The sequence below is a fragment of the Sinocyclocheilus rhinocerous genome, unplaced genomic scaffold (genome assembly GCF_001515625.1).
Source record: "Sinocyclocheilus rhinocerous isolate Xijiao unplaced genomic scaffold, SAMN03320098_v1.1 scaffold519, whole genome shotgun sequence".
Lineage (NCBI taxonomy): Eukaryota > Metazoa > Chordata > Actinopteri > Cypriniformes > Cyprinidae > Sinocyclocheilus > Sinocyclocheilus rhinocerous.
Genome location: NW_015665048.1, coordinates 36,526 through 58,218, shown reverse-complemented (window position 1 = coordinate 58,218; position 21,693 = coordinate 36,526). Strand labels below are relative to the sequence as shown.

The following is a 21,693-nucleotide window of genomic DNA, read 5'->3' as shown; positions in this document are numbered from 1 at the left end:
ATAGAAGAAAGAGATGGTTCCTCAACAACAGAAGATCTTTGTGAAATCATCAGCTGGAGTCTAACGTGAGTTGGTTTTTATGTTTTAACAGTTCAAGATTGTGATGATACTCATAACTGGTGTGTGCGGTTGGTGTTTACAACAGAATCACTGCAGTATAAACAGTACTGCTGTCTGTTGTTATGAATATGCATAGGAATAGGTAGCTATACGTTAGCTAAAGTTAAATTAACTATTTTTTATTTTCATATTTTGAGTATACATTATAAATGATATTACTGTGATTATATTATATTGGAAAATTATATTGTATTTGTTATATTATTTTATATTCGTTTATTGTCGTGTTTTTATTTGGCTTACAAAATTGAATTGTTTGGAAGCTATGTTTCCGACATGAAATTTTAAAAATAAAAGGTAGGCTTATTGCGACTTTTTAATCTCACAATTCTGACTTTCCCCCCCTTTTTCTAAGGAAGTTTATATCTCGCATTTCAGCGGGAGAAAAGTCTGAATTGTGAGATAAAAAGTCGCAATTAGGCTTATTTTATTTTTAATTCGGTGGCAGAAAATAAACTAAATTGGAACAGTTCAAGATTGTGATGATACTCATAACTGGTGTGTGCGGTTGGTGTTTACAACAGAATCACTGCAGTATAAACAGTACTGCTGTCTGTTGTTATGAATATGCATAGGAATAGGTAGCTATACGTTAGCTAAAGTTAAATTAACTATTTTTTATTTTCATATTTTGAGTATACATTATAAATGATATTACTGTGATTATATTATATTGGAAAATTATATTGTATTTGTTATATTATTTTATATTCGTTTATTGTCGTGTTTTTATTTGGCTTACAAAATTGAATTGTTTGGAAGCTATGTTTCCGACATGAAATTTAAAAAATAAAAGGTAGGCTTATTGCGACTTTTTAATCTCACAATTCTGACTTTCCCCCCTTTTTCTAAGGAAGTTTATATCTCGCATTTCAGCGGGAGAAAAGTCTGAATTGTGAGATAAAAAGTCGCAATTAGGCTTATTTTATTTTTAATTCGGTGGCAGAAAATAAACTAAATTGGGAGACGTAGTCAGAATTCAGAGGATAAAGTCAGGATTAAGAAATGTTAACACACAATTACGAGTTTATAACTTGAAATTGCGAGCTATAAACTCACAATTATGAGAAAAAAGTTTAGCAATTGCTAGAAAAAAAGTCCGAATTGTAAGATAAAATGACGCAATTAGCTTTTTTAATTGATTTATTCCTTGGCGGAAACAAGTTTCCATAGAATTGCGACGTTTGATTTGAAGAATGCATTGATATTGTATTGATTTTTGTTTATTAATCTGGATATATTTACTCATTCTTTTAGAAAGTGGCTTGCATCACTCTTTGTAAATGCTGTAAGCTTTTGTGCATGACTCTTTCTGTTTTCCAAAAGCATTGTGTTTAAGATACAGTAATGCAATGTGAGATAAAACTGAATCTTCCTACAGATGAAGAAGAAGAAATGTTTCCAAAAAGCAAGAGAAATTGACCAAGTTTTGACATTAAAAACAATGGAATTTACTCGATGGATAATGAGAGCCTAAGCGATTGAAAAACAAACCGGTTGGTGTCTATGCATTTAAAATCAATTTCTAATAATGTTACTTTCCAGTTTTATTATTGAATTTGAATTATGACACAGACTAATGTGTTTATTTTAGAAGTCATGGAACTGAATGAAGTGGAGGAGAAACTCAAGAAGAAACCAAGACGAGAATCTTTTAGTTCCACACAAAAAAGAACATCTCAAAGAACCAAAAACACTCGCACCTGCCCTCATTGTGGAAAGAGTTTCATGCGTAACGAACACCTCAAAATGCACCTGCTGATTCACACCGGAGAGAAGCCCTTCACGTGCCTTCAGTGCGGACGGAGCTTCAGATGTAAAGGAGACCTGACGAAACACACCAGGATCCACACCGGAGAGCGTCCGTATGCATGTCCTCAGTGTGGAAAGAGCTTCCCGAGCGCATACGTCCTCAAAAGTCATCAGCTCCTCCACTCTGGAGTGAGATCTTTTAGCTGTGATCAGTGCGAGAAAACCTTCATCCTGGCCACGCACCTACAGAGACACTTGAAAATTCATAAAGATAGGAAGCCTTGCTTGTGTTCGCTCTGCGGGAAGAGGTTTTTGCATTTAAAGGAGCACCAGAAGATGCACGCCGCTGTGAGAGCTCATCTGTGCTTTGAGTGTGAGAAGAGCTTTACCTCTGCCAAATCGCTCAAACAGCATCAAAGGATTCACACTGGAGAGAAACCTTATAAGTGCACACGCTGTGACAAGAGATTCACTCAGTCAGGAACCCTGAAGGATCATGAGAGAGTTCATACTGGAGAAAAGCCGTATCAGTGCTCTTCATGCGGGAGGAACTTCAGCAGATCAAGTAATCTACGGACTCACATGAGAAAGCGCTGCCGAAGTTCATCCTCACATCGTAAACCGTTTGATATTCAGATGAAGTCAAAGATATAATAACATGTTAGTTAAAAAAAAGACATCTTTCTGGAGATGTTTAGATGCTTTAGAAATTAAAAATAGTATGAGACTGTGTGTGTGTGTGTGTAAAACATTTTATTTAGGTGTGTAACCTTTCTGACATGCAATATGCAAAAGATATAATAACATGTTTGTTAAAAAAAAGACATCTTTCCGGAGATGTTTAGATGCTTTAGAAAGTAAAAATAGTATGAGACTGTGTGTGTGTGTGTGTGTGTAAACGTTTTATTTAGGTGTGTAACCTTTCTGGCATGCAATATGTTAAAATAATGAACTTCTACCAATTAATTTAGAAACTAATGAAATCACCAAACCAGTATTGTATATGCATCATATGAGTTTTAATATTGTATATAAATGTGTATTTTAGCAAACTGTTCCTAAAAACTAAAGGTGAAGATGAATTTTTTTACAGCTGATGTTTTCCCACAACATATTTTTTTACATTCCATTACTGACTATAAAACATAAATAATGTGATTATATGCCGTCATGTCTGTCTGCACCATTAAAGTTCCAGTTAAGAAATGACTCTCCTGTTTCTGCTTCATATTGAATATCTTGCACCTGTACACCCCACATCTTCTGGCACTGTAGTTATGTTAAAAAGTTATGGTATGATGTCTTTGTTTATCAAAGAAAAGGTACTTTTTAATTTTAATTAGCATTTTGAAAATGTGGTTTTTGGATATTTTAAATATGATAATGTGAAAAACGATTAATCTGTTTATTTTATTAGTCGAGTAGTTTCACATTCATAAGTGTAAGCTCTGTTTCACTGGTTTATAAGGAATTGGAAAATATGTTTTGTACTATCCAACATAGTACTCATAGAAAGGCAATTAAAACTGTCCATCTGTGTTCTATCTTCGTCTGATACAAAGGTACTGTATGTCTGTGATTGTAATTTTCTTTTTTCTCTTTCTGGTTCCCCTGGATTCATATTGCCTGTTGTATTGTTTTGTTTAAAGCATAATAAAAAAAATCTTGCACCAGTACATAGCCTAATCTAAGTTGACAATATTTGGGCAGTGCCATAGATGTTCCTCAAGATGGCATCTTTTGTTTTCATTTCACCAGCGTGAGCTGCAGAACCAAATGACATCCAGCTCCCTCTCTCTGGATGAAACTGGACCTAATGGGTGGAGTTATGTTTAGCGATAGGGTTAGGTTGTGGTTGTGGTTGTGGTTGTGGTTGTGGTTGGGTCGTCTAGTTCCACCCATTGGCTCTGCAGTGAGCAGCCTCTCTTTTTGAATCCATCTTGGTTTCTAACTGCTTTAAAACTGCTGTTTATCAGATTTGTGAGTATCCTACATTTATTTGATCATATATCGGGAGAAATGTAAATCTGACAGCTTATGTATGTGTACAGTACGATTCCCGAAAGAATGAGTCTTAAGAGTCGGTTCATTTTAGTGAATCAAAAACAGTTACATATTGTCTCATATTGAATCCTAATAAATTACTTCCCTCGTGTCCGACTAAGAATTAACCAATGTTTTTCGACTAGTTGTTCACAATAATAATTGAAATTGTTTCTGTTTGAGCAAAATAGGCTACTTAATAATTGAGCTTGTTTGTTTAACATTGGGAATTTGAGTAGGAATGCTTTTCTCCATCCATATGCTTAACAAATTAATTGTCTTAGTCTGTTAGGAGGTGATACACTAGGCTATTATTGTAATTATTAATAATAATTTTATTTATTGTATCTACAGCCACTTGCATCATGTGTTGAGAAAAGTCATGAGCAAAATTACTTCAGTTTACAAGTAATCACAGGGTTTCAACACTGAAAAGAATTAGCCATTGGGGGGGGCGGGACATATTAAATGACATTCATATAATGTGTTTTAAATATCTAATATTTATTGTATATAATATAATTTTAAATATTCATATATTTTTTATACGTTCCTATATTTTAAATATCTCTTTCCAAAATATTTTTATAGCAAGGACTTTTTGATACTACAGTGGAATACCTAAAACTGTGCATTAATAAGAACATAACATGATTCCAGTCCGGATGGCAGATTAATTTAGTTTATATCCTGCCTGTAATCCTTCATGGTGATCAATACATCTTCAGCTGGAGTTTAAACGTGAGTTTGTTTTTATGTCTTAACAATTTAACATTCAGATCATCTCATTTATAATACAGAGCTCCGAGACATACACTGTGCCAGGGTTTTAAATGACCAGCGCCACTTTGCTTACATATCCAGACTAGAACAAAGAAATCTTCAAATTAGTTTAAAAACATAAAAGACCTAGTTCTTGGTCAGGATCCGTGAGGGTCAGGGGTCACATCTGGCAGGAAATGGGAGATTACACGCCAGTCAGCAGCAGAACAGAATTCTTCAAAATCTTTCAGTTTTTCTCATATTCTAGTGACTGCTGTGAAATTGAGATCATTTTACCAAACATTATGCCAAACATAAAGGGAAATAAACAACAGATTCTCAAGATAAATCATATGTGGTATATACTGTAGATATTCTTAGTGAACCTTCAGTAAAACTTGCTGGGGCCGGTTGCATAAATTGCTTAGTCTTAAAAATGTATGGCTTTTTAAAATCAATTACAAAACGGTAGATAAGCCCAATTTGAATTGTTAAAGTAAGTACTTAAGCCACAGTCTTATGATAGTGGCTATGTTTATGCAGCTGGCCCCTGGTGGGGGAGAAGTGTGAGGGGAGGGGGAGATTTTGCACGAGGTTCTCCAAGTGCCTTTTTTTTTTCCATTTCAGCCACGTGAACTTTTTGTCTATCGTGGGTCATGAAATGACTCTAAATCTAATGTTTGCCAGCTGTGCATTCATTCATTTTATTTGTTGGGATGTATTTGTTGTTTGTGTATTGAGCTCGACCATTGTTCAATTCCTGAAAAAATGACTCTTAAAAGTCAGAAACAAATCAAAAACAATCAGCCATAGCGGTTACAGAATCAAATTTGCTCTAATTGTCTCTAATTTTCACACATTGACACATCTAATTGATGTCTGATTACAGCAATCAGCCCTCAGTTATATGACTGTGTGATCAAAACACTTAAAGCTGGATGATTGAGAGTGATTGTGAGTGTTTGAGCATCTGCTAAATGAGCTCCATTGACTCCTTCAGTGAAGCCGCTCCACAGCCGTTCATGAGAGTTTAAATGCTGGAGAATATTCCCATCTTCCCACAGCTGAAGAAGAAGCAAGCAGGAGGAATTACTCCAGGAGAAACTACTGACATACTGTTGGAAAGATGGAGTTTGAGGAAGAACCCTGCAGAATGAGAGATGAAGATACAGAGGAACAAACAGGTTGGTGTTCTCCTTCATTCTCTTTAATGACTGATGAGGAACATTCAGATGAAAACTGATATACTTCTAAAACTACATTCTAGATACATTTTTACTAAATTAAGGTTCACTTTCGTTTTTGCTTCACATTTGTCCTTCTTTAAATGAATATTGTGAATTTAATCGGTTGGTTTTAGACTTGATGGAAACGAATAAAGACAAATGGCATCAATTTAAAAAAATCTCATCTTTTCACAGATGAAGATGGAAAGGATGTCAGTCAAAAACAAGCTAGAAAAACTGGAGTCAAAAAACCTTTCACCTGCTCTGATTGTGGAAAGAGTTACTCACGTAAACCAGACCTTAACAGACACATGAGATTTCACACTGGAGAAGGACTGTTCACATGCACTCAGTGTGGAAAAGTTTTCACAGATAAAGGAAAGCTGGATGTACACATGAGAGTTCACACTGGAGAAAGACCGTTCACATGCACTCAGTGTGGGCAGAGTTACATACATAAACCAGACCTTAACAGACACATGAGGATTCACACTGGAGAGAGACCATATACATGCACTCAGTGTGGAAAGAGTTTCATTGACACACAAAACTTAAAATCGCACATGAAAGCTCACACTGGAGAAAAACCGTTCACATGCACTCAGTGTGGAAAGAGTTTCGTATCCAGAAGCTTTCTTAAAGATCACCTGCTCTCTCACACTGGAGTGAAGTCGTTCCATTGTGATCAGTGTGATAAAACATTTGCTGTGGCATCAAACTTAAGAAGACATCTTAAAGTTCATGCTGGTGTGAAGCCTCACTTTTGTTCTTTTTGTGAAAAGACTTTTGCACATCTGCAAAAGTTAAAAGAGCATGAGCGTATTCATACTGGTGTGAGACCTTATGCATGCTTGGACTGTGGAAAGAGCTACACTACAGCATGTGCATTAAAATCACACCAGAAGATTCACACTGGAGAGAAACCTTACATGTGCTCACACTGTGAGAAGTGTTTTGCTCATTTATCATCCCTGCAATTTCATGAGAGAGTTCATACTGGAGAGAAGCCGCACCAGTGCCCTTCATGTGGGAAGAGTTTTGCTCACTACCCAAATCTGCACGTTCATATTAAAAAAAAGCGTTGCCCAAAGTTGCCCAAGTGAGAAATGTTTCAGATTTCAAATTCATCACATCACATTTTGGTAAACAACTCTTGAAAGATGAAAAGATATTAAATCAGTCAAGTTTGGCTATGGGGTTTATTCACTGTCTTTTATTCTATATATGCCCTCTTAAATGTATTCTGATTGCATGTTTTGAAACAATGAGAAATAAAAAGGAACAAAAAAAATTGCATGACTCATTTAATGACATAAAGCTGACACAAAATGTTTTAACATAGTATGTAACATTGCTTAAAAAAAATCAGCACCACAATTTTCAATTTATGTTTAAACATAATGAAAAAATATGAAGTTGAAATTGGTTATAAAGGCTGAATGAAATGCATGTGTTCTGTGTCCAATTCAGCAGTGAAATACTAGTCTAGCAGCTATCTAGTGATGAAATAACATTTAAGATCAGCTACGCTTTTACTTTATATGGTTATACTTTATACCTTTGACAGACTATCTTGGAAAAAATAGTTTAGATCCTCAGAATAATTACACGAGTTTCTCAATGAAGTTGACAATAATTTGGCAGTACCACACATTTGACTCTAGATGGCGCAATATGTTTTCATTTCAACAATGCGATGTTGTTGTCTCCATTGAGGTTAATGAAACTAGTGTGCTGTGTTTATCAGACTGCGGACATGATTTTATTTTTATTGAGAGAAACCTAAATCTGATAATAACAGTGACATGCAACAGTTGAAGGAGTCCAGAAGGTAAATACAACTGCATAGGCTACTGTCACCTATATAACATCTTATTTCTATATCAGTACTTATATTTACTTAAGTTTTGTTTTTCACCAAACCCTGTCGTATACCCCCAGAAATATTGGAATACACAGCATGTGTTTTATATGGGACCATTCTGTAATAATTGTGCGCCTTTTTTAAAAGCTTGATTGCAGCACCTGAGAAAAACTCAGCGTTTTGAGCGGTGAGTGGATTCTAACTTAAACACCTCTGATTGGCCATTGCGTTCAAGAATTTAACAGACATGTCTGTGATTGGCTACAATGCTCAACACTGCAAAATCCGTTGTAAATAGAAACCTTTGATGCTCTTGAGAGCGCAAACACAAATAAGCACTGGATCTTGCATTGAAACAATGAGAAATAAAAAGGAACAAAAATACATGACTCATTTAATGACATAAAGCTGACATACAGCGTTTTAACAATGTATTTATTGTATTTTATGTTTAAACATAATAAAAGAAGATGAAATGCATGTCTTATTCAGCAGTGAAATACTAATCTATCTAGTATTAAAAAGATTAAATAAAATTTAAGGTCATCTGTGCTTTTATCTTATATGGTTATACCTTATACCTTGGAGAAATGATCTTGAAAGAAAAAAACAGTCTTTTCCTTTCAACAATGCGATGTTGTTGAGTCATTTGAGGTTCATGAAAGGAGTCAATGTGCTGTGTATCAGACTGGGGACATTCGTTTTGTTTTTATTGGTAGAAACCTAAATCTGACAATAACAGTGACATGCAACAGTTGAAGGAGTCCAGAAGGTAAATACAACTGCATACTCCTCCTCCGCCTATTTGAAGCTTAATCTACCCAGAATTATCTATTATGGCGAAACGCCTGTCAACTATAAGAAAATCTTATTTCTAAATCAATTACTTCAGTTTTGTTTTTCACCAAACCCTATCGAATACCCCCAGAAAAATAGGAATATACGGCACGTGTTTCATATGTAAAGTTGCTTCTTTATTAAAAGCTTGATTGCAGCACTGGAGGAAAAACTCCTGTTTTGAGCGATGAATGGATTCACAAACGCCTCTGATTGGCCATTGCGTTCACGAAATCAACAGACATGTCTGTGATTGCCTACAACGCTCAACACTGCAAAGTGCGTTGTAAATAAAAACCTTTGACGCTCTCCAGACCGCAAACACAAATAAGCACTGGATCGTTTGCCAAATTGGTTTCGCCCCATAGACTGTATTAAACAATGTTTCGCCAATATGCTATTATCACAGCTTCACCCAAGTGTGCTCATCATGCTTTCGTTTGAGGGTGAATACTTTTGCATGTTTTGGCCACAGTCTACTTTAAGTTTTTGTTGCATGTACACAGTTTTGACCAGCAGGCGTCACCAGCGTGTGGTGTTTGGAGCGCTTTGAAAGAGTGAATCATTTTGCGAAGCAATTGGTTCAATTGATTCGAAGCTTCGAAAAGGTTCGTTTATTGTATTCACTCGCGCCTGTTGTCTCGCGCATGACACGACGTTCTAAAAACGCGATATCTTACGTTTTTTCCCCTTTCCTCTGCCCATTTAAAGCTGGATGATTGCAAACGATTGTAAGTGTGAGCATCTGCTGCACAGCCGTTCATGAGAGTTTAAATGCTGGAGAATATTCCCATCTTCCCACAGCTGAAGAAGAAGCAAGCAGGAGGAATTACTCCAGGAGAAACTACTGACATACTGTTGGAAAGATGGAGTTTGAGGAAGAACCCTGCAGAATGAGAGATGAAGATACAGACGAACAAACAGGTTGGTGTTTTCCAGCAGGAACATCAAGATGAAAACTGACATAAAATATAATAACGCTAGTAGACAGCAGTAACCTAGATGTGTGCTAAATTAAGGCTTAAGTTGATTTCATCTTGTTTCTAATTTGAGTTAATTTTAGACTCAATGGAAGTGATTGAAGACGAACAACATCGGTTTCAAAAAACTCATCATTTCACAAATGAAGATGGAAACATTGTTTCACAGACTGACATGAACTTCACATTAAAAAGTGCTCGCAAAACTGCTGAAAAGGGTTCTTTCGCCTGCACCGAGTGTGGAAGAAGTTTCAATGATAAATCAAACCTAATGAGACACATGAGATTTCATGCTGGAGAAAAACCATTCGCATGCACTCAGTGTGGAAAGAGTTTTGTTCTGAAAGGAGGATTGAATCGGCACCTGCAAGTTCACACTGGAGAAAAACCATTCACATGCACTCAATGTGGGAAGAGTTTCACATCCAAAAGCATTCTGAGGGATCATCTGGTCTCTCACTCCGGAGTGAGATCATTCAGCTGTGATCAGTGTGATAAAACATTTGCTTTTGAAACAAACTTAAGAGAACACCTTAAAATTCATACTGGCGTGAAGCCTCACGTTTGCAGTTTTTGTGGAAAGAGGTTTTCAGCACTGAAAACCTTACAGTATCACCAGAGTATTCATACTGGAGTGAGACCTTATATGTGCTTTGACTGCGGGAAGACCTTTAGTTCGTCGAGCAACTTAAAAACACACCAGAGGATTCACACTGGAGAGAAACCATACACGTGCTTACACTGTGAGAAGAGTTTCTCTCATTCATCAACCTTGAAAGATCATGAGAGAATTCACACTGGAGAAAAGCCGTATCAGTGCTCTTCGTGTGGGAAGAGTTTCGCCCGCTCCTCTAATCTACTGACTCATAAGAAAAAGCGTTGTCTGAGTGAGCAAAAGCATTTGTGAAACAATGGCAAGATCAGTCCGTTAAATCTCTGTTAATGTTCATGAGCTGTTCAATGGTGTTAGAAACTCTTGCATTTAGGGCGAAAACGTTGAAATCAGTCCAGTTTTGGCTTGGGGTAGTTTATGGTTAAATAGGTTTATTAATAGTGATGCCATTTATTGTTTATAATGTTGTGTGTGATGTACTGATTTCTATGAGAAATAAAAAGGAAGAAAACTTAAGTGTCTTATTAAATACATTTACTTTTGTTTACAAATGATCAAATGGTTTTGTTAAATAACTGATGTTGTGTTTTTGAACAAAAAACTGTACTAGATGTTTTTCAATTAAAACTGAATGAAACGTCTGTGGCAATGCAGTAGGGAAATACAGCTGTTATCTATAGTTGTAAAGAGATGAACCCATGCTTAAGAAGTTAGTTTTAAGCTTTTAACTTGACTTTTGGTCAGTAATGATAAGGTAAAAGAATTCTTACTGCACAATTATTTAATTGTTTTCTTATTTTAAAGCAGATTGTGTCTCATCTTCAGTAAAATTCTTTGTTTTTCTAAAAAAAGGCAGTACCATAAATTTGACTCTTGATGGCACCATTTTATTGTCAACCTTATCAGCTTACTGACTTAATAACATGGATCACAAAACTTCTTTAAATCTACTGTTTTATTACCCTGTGAGTACATTTATGGAAATTTAGGAAACGACAAGCACCTCAAATCAAAAAATTTTATTTCCTCATATTAAATGTCATGCTGATCTCTTCTGAATTTCTTCATGATTTTGAATACAGCAGTAACTGATTGTTCTTGAATAGAACATATATGCTGTTATATATATATATATATATATATATATATGGTGTTTCATCTGACAAGCTTCAAATTATTTATTTGTCTTGATCCAATAGCTTGTGACCCTCTTTTTCTGCTCTCATATGCATTTAAAAACAGATTTAAATTTGTTAAATTAAAACTAAAAACAATTTTGTGCAGTTTGAACAGTGATGAATGTGTGTATTTAATGATGACTTTTGTTTGAAGAAGTAATGCACCACATGGTTTAACAAAGGTGAAAGAGTGTAAAGGTGAACATGTCTTTATCCTAAAAGTCATTATCACAGAATATATAAACCATCATATTTTATTCCACTCTATTTTGTATTTTTTATTTGTTTTTCATAAAAATGTGACCAATTATTAGACTGCATTTATCTGCATCTAAAAAGTCTGTGTGACACCTTCTGAAAATTGTTCATTTTGCTCATTTTGCAACAGACTTTTTTCCCTTCCAAATATTGTATCATCAAAAGGAAGTTGCTAGCATCATACTATTTCAAAGAATATTTTAATTTCAGACACACTAACAAAGAAATGTTCTAGAGTCAGTTTTGTAAACAAAATAAAACATTATTTTCTAACCCATCTGTTTACCTGTAAATTATTATGCAAAAGTCTGACAAAGAGAACTGGAGTATTTAAGTTAAATGCTCATATCTGTGATCTGCAAACTCTTCCTTTGTCTTTACTTCTCACACATTCACAGGTTTAATGGATGTCTGATTACAGAAATCAACCCTCATTAATAATCTTTCAGCTTCACTCTGAGCTGCTGTGAGAATTGAAGAACTGATAGTTTAACAGTGCTGGAAATCTAGAGCTCATTTCTGATTATAACGACACTTTTGAGAAGATAAAGACAATTTTTTTTTTTTTACAAAATAACAGTTACGTACAGTAGATGAACACAACACTCATTTGATGCTTGTTACTATAGAGTCACTATACAGTCTGGAAACATTTTACACATGCTGCAAACATTTACTTTATTCGTAACCATTTTGCACCCTTAACACTTATAAACTATAGGTTATACTATAGAAGTTCAAACAAACAATATAGTCACAATCTAACAGATTATTTCAGTCATTGTTAAGTAGCAGAGGGCAGGTGAAATGTATATGTTTGTGGATTTTATTATATGTAAAAGTCAAGACTCCGTGTGTTGTTCCATATGGTGTGTCTGATTTTTCTTTTTATTCAGTAAAACTTTTAAATGAAAAAAATCAATTCATGCTATTGTTTCTAAACGACTGTTTGGCCAAAACACAGCGATTGAAAGTGTGATGAGTATCTGCTAAATGAGCTCCATTGACTCCTTCAGTGAAGCCGCTCCACAGCCGTTCATGAGAGTTTAAATGCTGGAGAATATTCCCCACTTTAGTCATTTCCATGAGTACAAATCTTAATGTTTAAGCATATAATGATATTCTAGGGAATTGTGCGCTTCTAATTTTATAGCAACAGTTTGGACAGGACCCTTTTCTATTCTAACATGACAATGCCTCTGTGTATGAGGCAAGGTTCAAAAAGAAATGATTGATTCAGTCAGTGTGGAAGAACTTGACTGGTCTGCAGAAAGAAAAGTCCTAATCCCAGCTGAACACCTCTGGTGTGACTTTAAATTCTATTCTATTCTATTCTGTTTTATTTATATAGCACGTTTAAAAACAACAGACATTGGCCAAAGTGCTTTACAAATCAGACATAGCACATACAGTATAAAATTATAAAACACAGTAACACATCACAAAAATAGATAAAATTAATTACAGTCAAATGCAAGAGAAAAGAGATAAGTCTTTAAATGAGATTTAAAAACATCAAGAGTGGCACAAGATCTAACTTGGAGAGCTAAACTATTCCATAGACGAGGAGCTGCAACAGAAAAGGTCTCCTTTTGATTTTAATCGAGACTTGGGAACAACTAGCTGGAGTCTTTGTGCAGATCGTAAGGGCCTGGATGATGTATGCTGCTGAAGAAGTTCACTAATATAACGTGGTGCCAGTCCATTTAAACCTTTAAAAACAAATAATAATAACTACTGAATCCTAAATGGGACTGGAAGCCAATGAAGGATGCTAATACTGGTGTTATACTAACAAGTTAAAAGCCTAGCAGCTGCATTTTGAACCAGCTGCAGGCGTGAAATTGATGCATGAGAAACACCATAGTACAAGGAATTACAATAGTCCAGTCTGGACATGATAAAAGCATGGATAACAACTTCCAAATCATTAAAAGATAGAAAAGGTTTAAATTTTGCTATATTCCTTAATTGGTAAAAACCACCTCTAACCACAGAATTAATGTGCTTATCAAACTTTAACTCTGCATCAAAAATGACTCCAAGACTCTTTGCATGATTATGTACCTTAGATTTAAATTTGATTATGGGTTCAGAAACACTCGGAGGGCCAAACACTATCACTTCAGTCTTTGATTCATTCAAATGAAGAAAATTTGCTGCCATCCATTCCTTAATATCCTTAAAACATGCAAAAGAAACTGTAAGGGTGAATTATCCCCCATTTTTATAGGCAGATAAAGCTGTGTATCATCGGCATAAAGATGATAGCATACATTATGTTTCTGACAGATAACAGCCAAAGGAAGCATGTAAATAGAAAATACCGCTGGACCCAATATTGATCCTTGGGGAACCCCACACTTCATCAGAGCAGAAGAGGATGAGAAATTTCCTAATTCAACAGAAAAAGTTCTCCCTGAAAGATATGAACTAAACCAGTTAAGAAATGTACCTTGCATCCCAGCCCACAGTCTTAAACGCTCAATCAGTATTGTAACATACTACATTTGCCATGTTATATATGTCATGTGACCATATGGCGTCAGTTGCGTCGCTTCACTGCCTTTCACAACTCCTACCCCACACTTCATCAGAGCAGAAGAGGATGAGAAATTTCCTAATTCAACAGAAAAAGTTCTCCCTGAAAGATATGAACTAAACCAGTTAAGAAATGTACCTTGCATCCCAGCCCACAGTCTTAAACGCTCAATCAGTATTGTAACATACTACATATGCCATGTTATATATGTCATGTGACCATATGGCGTCAGTTGCGTCGCTTCACTGCCTCTCACAACTCCTACTAGGTCATCCATGTATATTTAGGCTACTATTTAATGAATACTGCTATAGACGGTATGCCCTTTTTCTGTATAATAATACACCCCATAGTATAAATATTTTCACATGCATCACATCAACAACTGGAAAAAAGGACAGAAGATTTCTATAAAATGTTATAGCAAATCTTAAACAGTCGCAAATTGTGGGAATTGAAGAACTGAAAAAACTTTAACTCAGAGTGATTGTGTGTGAAATTAGCTCCATTGATACCTTCAGTGAAGCCGCTCCACAGCCATTCATGAGAATTTAAATGCTGGAGAATATTCCCATCTTCCCACAGCTGAAGAAGAAGCAAGCAGGAGGAATTACTCCAGGAGAAACTACTGACATACTGTTGGAAAGATGGAGTTTGAGGAAGAACCCTGCAGAATGAGAGATGAAGATACAGAGGAACAAACAGGTTGGTGTTTTCCTTCCTTCTCTGTATTGACTTATGAGGAATATTCAGATGAAATCTGACATAAAACAATACATCTAAAATTCAGTTAAAATCAGTAATAAGCCAATTTTTGTTAAATTGAGACTCAGTTATATTTAATCTTCTTTCCCATTTGTTATTCTTTAATTGAATAGCCTATTCATTAATTAATATATGTTGATTTTTAGACTCAATGGAAGTGAATAAGGACAAGCAGCATCGGTTTCAAAAACCTTATGTCACAGATGAAGATGAAAACACTATTATTTCAAAGACTGAAAAAAAAAACCGAGCTGGAAAAACTGGAGTCAAAGGATCTTTCGCCTGCACAGAGTGTGGAAAGAGTTACACATGTAAACCAGAACTTAACAGACACATGAGAGTTCACACTGGAGAGAGGCCTGTACACGCACTCAGTGTGGAAAGAGTTTTATTCTAAAACAAAACTTAGAAATACACACAAGATTTCACACTGGAGAAAAAACGTTCACATGCACTCAGTGTGCCTTTCTACTATTCCATCTATCTTCTCAGGGTGGAGTGAGGTCGTTTTTCTGTGATCAGTGATAAACAAATTTTTTCCCCATCAAGTTTAAGAAGACATCTTAAACTTCATACTGGTGTGAAGCCTCACTTTTGCACTTTTTGTGGAAAGAGTTTTTCACAACCGCAAACTTTAAAAGAACATGAGAGTATTCATACTGGTGTGAGACCTCATTTGTGCTTTGACTGTGGAAAGACCTTTGTTAAACCCAACCTCTTAAAACAACACCAGAGGATTCACACTGGAGAAAAACCTTACAAGTGCTCACACTGTGGAAAGAGTTTTAATTACTCGTCATATTTAAAAAAGCATGAGATGATTCACACTGGAGAGAAGCCACACCAGTGCTCTTCATGCGGGAGGAGTTTTGCCCGACTCTCTGCTCTACAGGTTCATATGAAAAAGCATGGCCCAAAGTTGTCTAAATGAGCCAGTCTGGGAGATTGCTGGGAGACAAGTTTGCATTCATATCCATGACATTCAAGTAAATAAATTGATGCTCAGGTAAAGCTATAGCTGGAATCAGTTCCAACAATGTGATTTCCTCCCCTTTGGAAGGTCAAACTGATAGTTTTAGATGCTAGAGTAGCCATAAAATGCTATGATTTATGAAGGGGTATGTTTATTTTTATGTTGAAGAGTTAAATGAATCACATTAATTGTGCATATGAGCTTTTGTGAAACTGGCAACAATAATCCATAAATCATCATCCATATCACAAACAACTTTTTTATTGTAACTTTATATGTATTGAGAACATACTGAAAAAACTTTCTTAGATTGAAATCACTCTGTAAATGACTGTAAATGTTCACGAGCTGTTTTATGGTGTTTGAAACTCAATCTGTAAACAGTGTGGATGAAAATATTTCAAAATCAGTAAGTTTGGTCATGGCGTAGCTTATGGTTGAAGAGGGGTTGGTTAATGATATTTTCTGACCTCTTAAATGTTGTGTGCAATGCACTAATTGCACATTTTGAAACTGAGAAATAAAGTATAAAACTAATTGTACCAATTTATTTAATGTACTTTAGTTTGTGTGAAATCAAAATGTTTAACAATGTATTCAATATTGCTATTCATCTAGTATAAGAATCATTTTAAACAAATATAAAAACTACAGATGTGTTTTCTTATTTAAATAATATGAAGGAAAAAAAACTGAAGTAAGAATCAAATATGTGTGGTCTGTGTTTATAGCAACTCGTTCTTCCTTTCCTGGAACTCTTGAACACCCTTTCTATACTGCTGTGATTTACCTCTAATTTTTGGGTGGATGTTTTCAATAAACTTTCAGTGAAAAATAATCATATTTATCCCTTATAGTTTTAGAAAATACCCTGTTTTTAAAAATATCTTGAATTCCCTGTTTTCTGACTGAACATGGTAATTTAGGTTGGTAAAATATCACATTTACACATGCACATGGAAGAAATGTAAACCCTCCTTTACTTCTTAGATTTTGTGAGAATATTTCAAAGTTTCCTTTTAAATACTCTAAAGAAAACTAGAAAGATGGGAAGCCTTTGCTTCTCATCAAAATAGTTACTATTTTAGTGCTGTCCTGATTTATATTAAATTCCATTAAATTTCATATCTTGCTTTTTTATGTCAGTGTGGTGTGGCTTATGATGTTGATATGTACCCTATCTTGCAATAAAAAATGTGCACCAAAAAAAAAAAAGCCAGTAAAGACATTAATAATCTTAACAAATATTTATATTTTAAATCATTTCAAATAATTCACATTTCTATTTTCCATTTCATATTTATATTTCAATCTTTCTGTTCATCGGAAAATAAAAACACCTCCACACATTTTATTAAGCAGCGCAACCATTTTCAGCTATATATAACAGCTAAGAAGAAATGTTTCTTGTTACTTTCACTTTTTTTGGTCACTTTTGAGCAGCAATCAGCATGATTTCTGTAGGATCATGTGTAATGCAGCTTTAGCATGCAGGAAAATGCATTTTAAAATCTATTCATGTAGAAAGCAGTTCCTTCAAATGGTAGATTTAATGTTTTCACTTTATTTTTGATCAAATAAATGCAGCCTTACTGAGCAGAAGAGATTTGTTTCAAAACCATGAAAAAAATCTCACTGACCCCCTTTTGAATGGTGGTGTATATTATATATTTTATTTATAATATATTTTAAAAGCCTGTATTTAGCCCAGATACTGTTAAACAGCCTAGGCCATATATATAATTTTAAAAAATCTCAGTGAATGCCACTTCCCTTACGAAAAAGAAGTGTAATCAAGTGTGCTATTAGTATACTTCTTTTAAACAAAAAAATAGGAAAGTATACTTTTAGTCTACTTTTTATGTACTTCTCAGAAATGGGATTTATGTACTTCTCAAAAATATACTTTATGGGCTGGAATTGGGAACCTGATGTAGCCTATTGTAGTAATGTTGTCTCTGGTCTGTGAGTGTAAATGCGTTCAGGGGGCGTGGCTTTGGACGGCGATTGCAGGAAGGGTGGGACGTTCGCTTTCAGTGCTATCAGGCTAAAGTTAGCATTTTCCAAGATCTCCTATTGTACCTTTAAGTATACTTACTAAAATAAACTTGAAGTATACTTTTTGGTAAGGGTTGACATTAATGACATTTGATTGGACTGGATTTGAAGTATCATTATCATTAGTTTTCCAAGGAGGCAAAAAAAAAAAATCGTGTTTATCGTGTCTATTCTTTTAAACGGGTGCCGCGTTCTATTTCTGACGCACTCCACGCGCTACAAATAGACAGATACGGAAAGTTCGCTTTGATGCATCCAGTGTAGTTAGAACATTGCAGACCATTTTCTTTTGCAAGTTTCAGCTCATACAGGTTTGGTGTAAACTCGCCTTGACCATGCAAACATCTCCCAAAAACACCTCAGCGCCCCCCTTTCATAAATATTGCTTCTAGCGCCCCCCGATGCTCTCTGAGTGCACTCTTGCGGCCTTCTACCCGGCAGTCAAAGCGGCATTACGTCACGAAAGTGTGGACTCAGAGTAAGACCGAGAGGTTTAGGGTGCGATTTGGGACAGGGCCGATATCTGCTGTTTATCAGACTGTAAGTACATGCATTTGATTATTTGCTGGAGAAATCTAAATGTGAATATTTATTCATGTGATATAGCTTGAGCGGTGTCTGATTCATGAACGACTCTTATGACTCGGTTCATTTTAGTGAATCAAAAACAATGAGTGGTAGCAGTTAGGCTACTGAAATAATCTGCCTGATATTGAATCCTAATCTATCGATACTGAAATGTATATTGACTGCTTGTTTACACAGCAACGTGTGAAGACTGTGAGTTGTGCTAAGCAATATAATGAATAAATGAATTGCTTTAAAAGTGCTGGAAATTTGAAGCTAATTTCTGATAACACTCTAAAACGACAATTTGCCCAAAACACTTAAAGCTGGATGATTGAGAGTAACTGTGAGTGTTTGAGCATCTGCTAAATGAGCTTCACAGCCGTTCATGAGAGTTTAAATGCTGGAGAATATTCCCATCTTCCCACAGCTGAAGAAGAAGCAAGCAGGAGGAATTACTCCAGGAGAAACTACTGACATACTGTTGGAAAGATGGAGTTTGAGGAAGAACCCTGCAGAATGAGAGATGAAGATACAGAGGAACAAACAGGTTGGTGTTCTCCTTCATTCTCTTTAATGACTGATGAGGAATATTCAGATGAAAACTGACATAAAACAATACATTTAAAACTATACATTAGATTTTTTGCTAAATTGAGGTTCACTTACATTACTTTTTGTCCTTCTTTAAATTAATATTATATTGAGAATTACATTTTTGATTTAGACTTGATGGAAATGAATAAAAACAAATGGCATCAATTTCAAAAACCTCATCTTTTCACAGATGAAGATGGAAACACTGTTTCACAGACCGAAGAGATTTTCACACAAAAACGAGCTGAAAAAACTGGAGTCAAAGATTCTTTTACCTGCTCCGAGTGTGGAAAAAGCTACTCACGTAAACAAGAACTTACGAAACACATGAGAATTCACACCGGAGAGAATCTGTTCACATGCACTCAGTGTGGAAAGGATTTTGTTGACAAAAAAGGCTTGACCAGACACCTAATGGTTCACACTAGAGCAGGATAAACTACTGACATACTGTTGGAAAGAGGGAGTTTGAGGAAGAAGCCTGCAGAATGAGAGATGAAGATACAGAGGAACAAACAGGTTGGTGTTCTCCTTCATTCTCTTTAATGACTGATGAGGAATGTTTAGATGAAAACTGACATATAACAATACATTTAAAACTATACATTAGATTTTTTGCTAAATTGAGGTTCACTTACATTACTAATTATCATTATCAATACTATTATCAATTTCAAAAACCTAATCTTTTCACAGATGAAGATGGAAACACTATTTCACAGGCCGAAGAGAATTTCACACAAAAACGAGCTGAAATTTATGAAAACAATTCAACAAAGGCATCAGTGAACTATTAGAGAAAGTTTATTAATACACATTTGAGTGATTCTGAGAATGTAACATTGATGAATCATGATAAAAATCAAATTGGCTCTAGACATTCATGTTCAAAATTATTCAACCCCCAAAAGTCGAATTCAGGACCTGGACGACTTGCCATAATTGATGGAAGCATGAATTCTGCTCTATCAGAAAATCCTGAAGGAGAATGTCCGGCCGTCAGTTTGTGACCTCAAGCTCAAGCGCACTTGGGTTATGTAGCAGGACAATGATCCCAAACACACCAGTAAGTTCACCTGAATGGCTCAAGAAAAACAAAATTAAGGTTTTGGAGTGGCCAAGTCAAAGTCCGGACTTAAATCCGATTGAGATGCTGTGGCAAGACCTTAAACAGTTCATTCATGCTCAAAAACCCTCCAATGTGGCTGAATTACAACAATTCTGCAAAGAAGAGTGGGCCAAAATTCCTCCACAGCGATGTGAAAGACTCATTGCCAGTTATCACAAACGCTTGATTGTAGTTGTTGCTGCAAAGGGTGGCCCAACTAGTTATTAGGTTTAGGGGGCAATTACTTTTTCACATAGTGCCAGGCAGGTTTGGACAGCTTTTTTCCCTTAATAAATGAAAACGGCATTTCAAAACTGCATTTTGTAGCAGTTATCTTTGTGTAATTTTAAAATTTGTTTGCAACTTTTTGCAACTTAGTGTTACTTAGCATTTTGAGCAGTTGGATCAATAGATAGTTAGATCATTGTAATGAAATGAATAGACACTCAATTCAGATATAATGTGTGAGTTGCATTTTGAAATAGTAATACTTTGATGTTAAGTTGTGTCATTTTGAACCTGTGATTTTAGTTCAGTGAGCAAATGATCTATAGGTTTATGTGAATTGTATCCAAGCATTTGGAAAAAGTGTTGTGTTTTGAAAAATTTGCATTTTGATCATCGGTTGTGAATTATTTGTCTAGAGTTTTGAAAAATGACATGAAGGTCCCGATATTAGTGCAAAAATGATTGTAAAAAAAAATAATTTGATAACGTATAGATAACAACGATCATATTATTGTAATTGAATTTATAGTTCAAATGTAAGAATTTGAAATGAAAGATGAAGTAATGACGTTACTTAATTCCAGTTTAATCTTCCTAATAAAAAGACTGTTCTACTCTTAATATTTTGCATTTATATTCTCTCCTTTAATGGCAATATCATTCATTTTTTTGATACTGACACAAAGGAGATGGCACAGGCCTACAGAAAGATTGTATTGTCATCAGATGTAGCTTTGCACACTGCCAGCATCTAGAATGATTTTGATCAACATTTTAGTGTTCATAGCAGAGGACTCTTTCAACTTGTTATATTTTAAAGTTTGTCAATTGATAAAATATTTTGTAGGCTTTGCATGAACAGGTGCACCCCTCGAAAGCCTGAAACCACAGAGCCCCCCACATAACAAATCCCAGTTTAACCCGTTAACCTAACCTCTCTTGCTTTTGTCTGAGACACACCTGCGGTGGAAAAGTAATGTAATTGGTGTAAGTCTGAACACTGTGTAATGCTAGTAACACCAACTACCGCAGCAAGCCTAATGCAAGTAATTTTGTCATGCAATGCATTAAATGCTAAAGTTAAATTATCATATGTTATGTCATTTTAAGTGAAAATGTAGTATAAACAATAATTTATAGGCTAAATTGAAATAGCATTATTGACCTGTATTTTTTTCTAATTAAACTGTTTTTTTTTTTTTTTAAAGGAAGTGTTTAAAAA

General features: G+C 35.2%; 4 protein-coding genes across 5 annotated transcripts in view; all 4 read left to right on the top strand.

Moving 5' to 3' along the window:
- The first annotated feature begins 53 nt into the window (after nt 1–53).
- Nucleotides 54–7,180, top strand: LOC107731073 (gastrula zinc finger protein XlCGF57.1-like). The gene is made up of 5 exons (XM_016542056.1): nt 54–128; nt 1,502–1,616; nt 1,715–2,523; nt 5,804–5,861; nt 6,099–7,180. Exons 3-5 carry the CDS (start codon nt 1,720–1,722, stop codon nt 7,004–7,006), a joined length of 1,770 nt encoding a protein of 589 aa, XP_016397542.1. The 5' UTR covers nt 54–128; nt 1,502–1,616; nt 1,715–1,719; the 3' UTR covers nt 7,007–7,180.
- Nucleotides 7,181–9,253: 2,073 nt separating this feature from the next.
- LOC107731082 (gastrula zinc finger protein XlCGF7.1-like) lies at nt 9,254–10,708 on the top strand. 2 transcript variants are annotated; one of them, XM_016542066.1, is made up of 2 exons: nt 9,254–9,528; nt 9,658–10,708. In XM_016542066.1, the coding sequence occupies exons 1-2, from the start codon at nt 9,505–9,507 to the stop codon at nt 10,489–10,491; spliced, it is 858 nt and encodes a 285-aa protein (XP_016397552.1). In that variant the 5' UTR covers nt 9,254–9,504; the 3' UTR covers nt 10,492–10,708. The 2 variants fall into 2 exon arrangements, with proteins under 2 accessions (XP_016397552.1, XP_016397551.1); XM_016542065.1 differs by having other exon boundaries at nt 9,257–9,528; nt 9,668–10,708.
- A 4,023-nt stretch (nt 10,709–14,731) lies between these two features.
- Nucleotides 14,732–15,337, top strand: LOC107731072 (oocyte zinc finger protein XlCOF6-like). The gene is made up of 2 exons (XM_016542055.1): nt 14,732–14,880; nt 15,087–15,337. The coding sequence occupies exons 1-2, from the start codon at nt 14,823–14,825 to the stop codon at nt 15,335–15,337; spliced, it is 309 nt and encodes a 102-aa protein (XP_016397541.1). The 5' UTR covers nt 14,732–14,822.
- A 3,580-nt stretch (nt 15,338–18,917) lies between these two features.
- Nucleotides 18,918–21,693, top strand: part of LOC107731070 (gastrula zinc finger protein XlCGF57.1-like) — a 7,637-nt gene continuing 4,861 nt past the window's right edge. The window contains exons 1-2 of the mRNA XM_016542054.1: nt 18,918–19,088; nt 19,326–19,564. Coding sequence (XP_016397540.1) covers nt 19,031–19,088; nt 19,326–19,564 — 297 coding nt within the window. The 5' untranslated portion in view covers nt 18,918–19,030. The remainder of the gene's footprint in view (nt 19,089–19,325; nt 19,565–21,693) is intronic.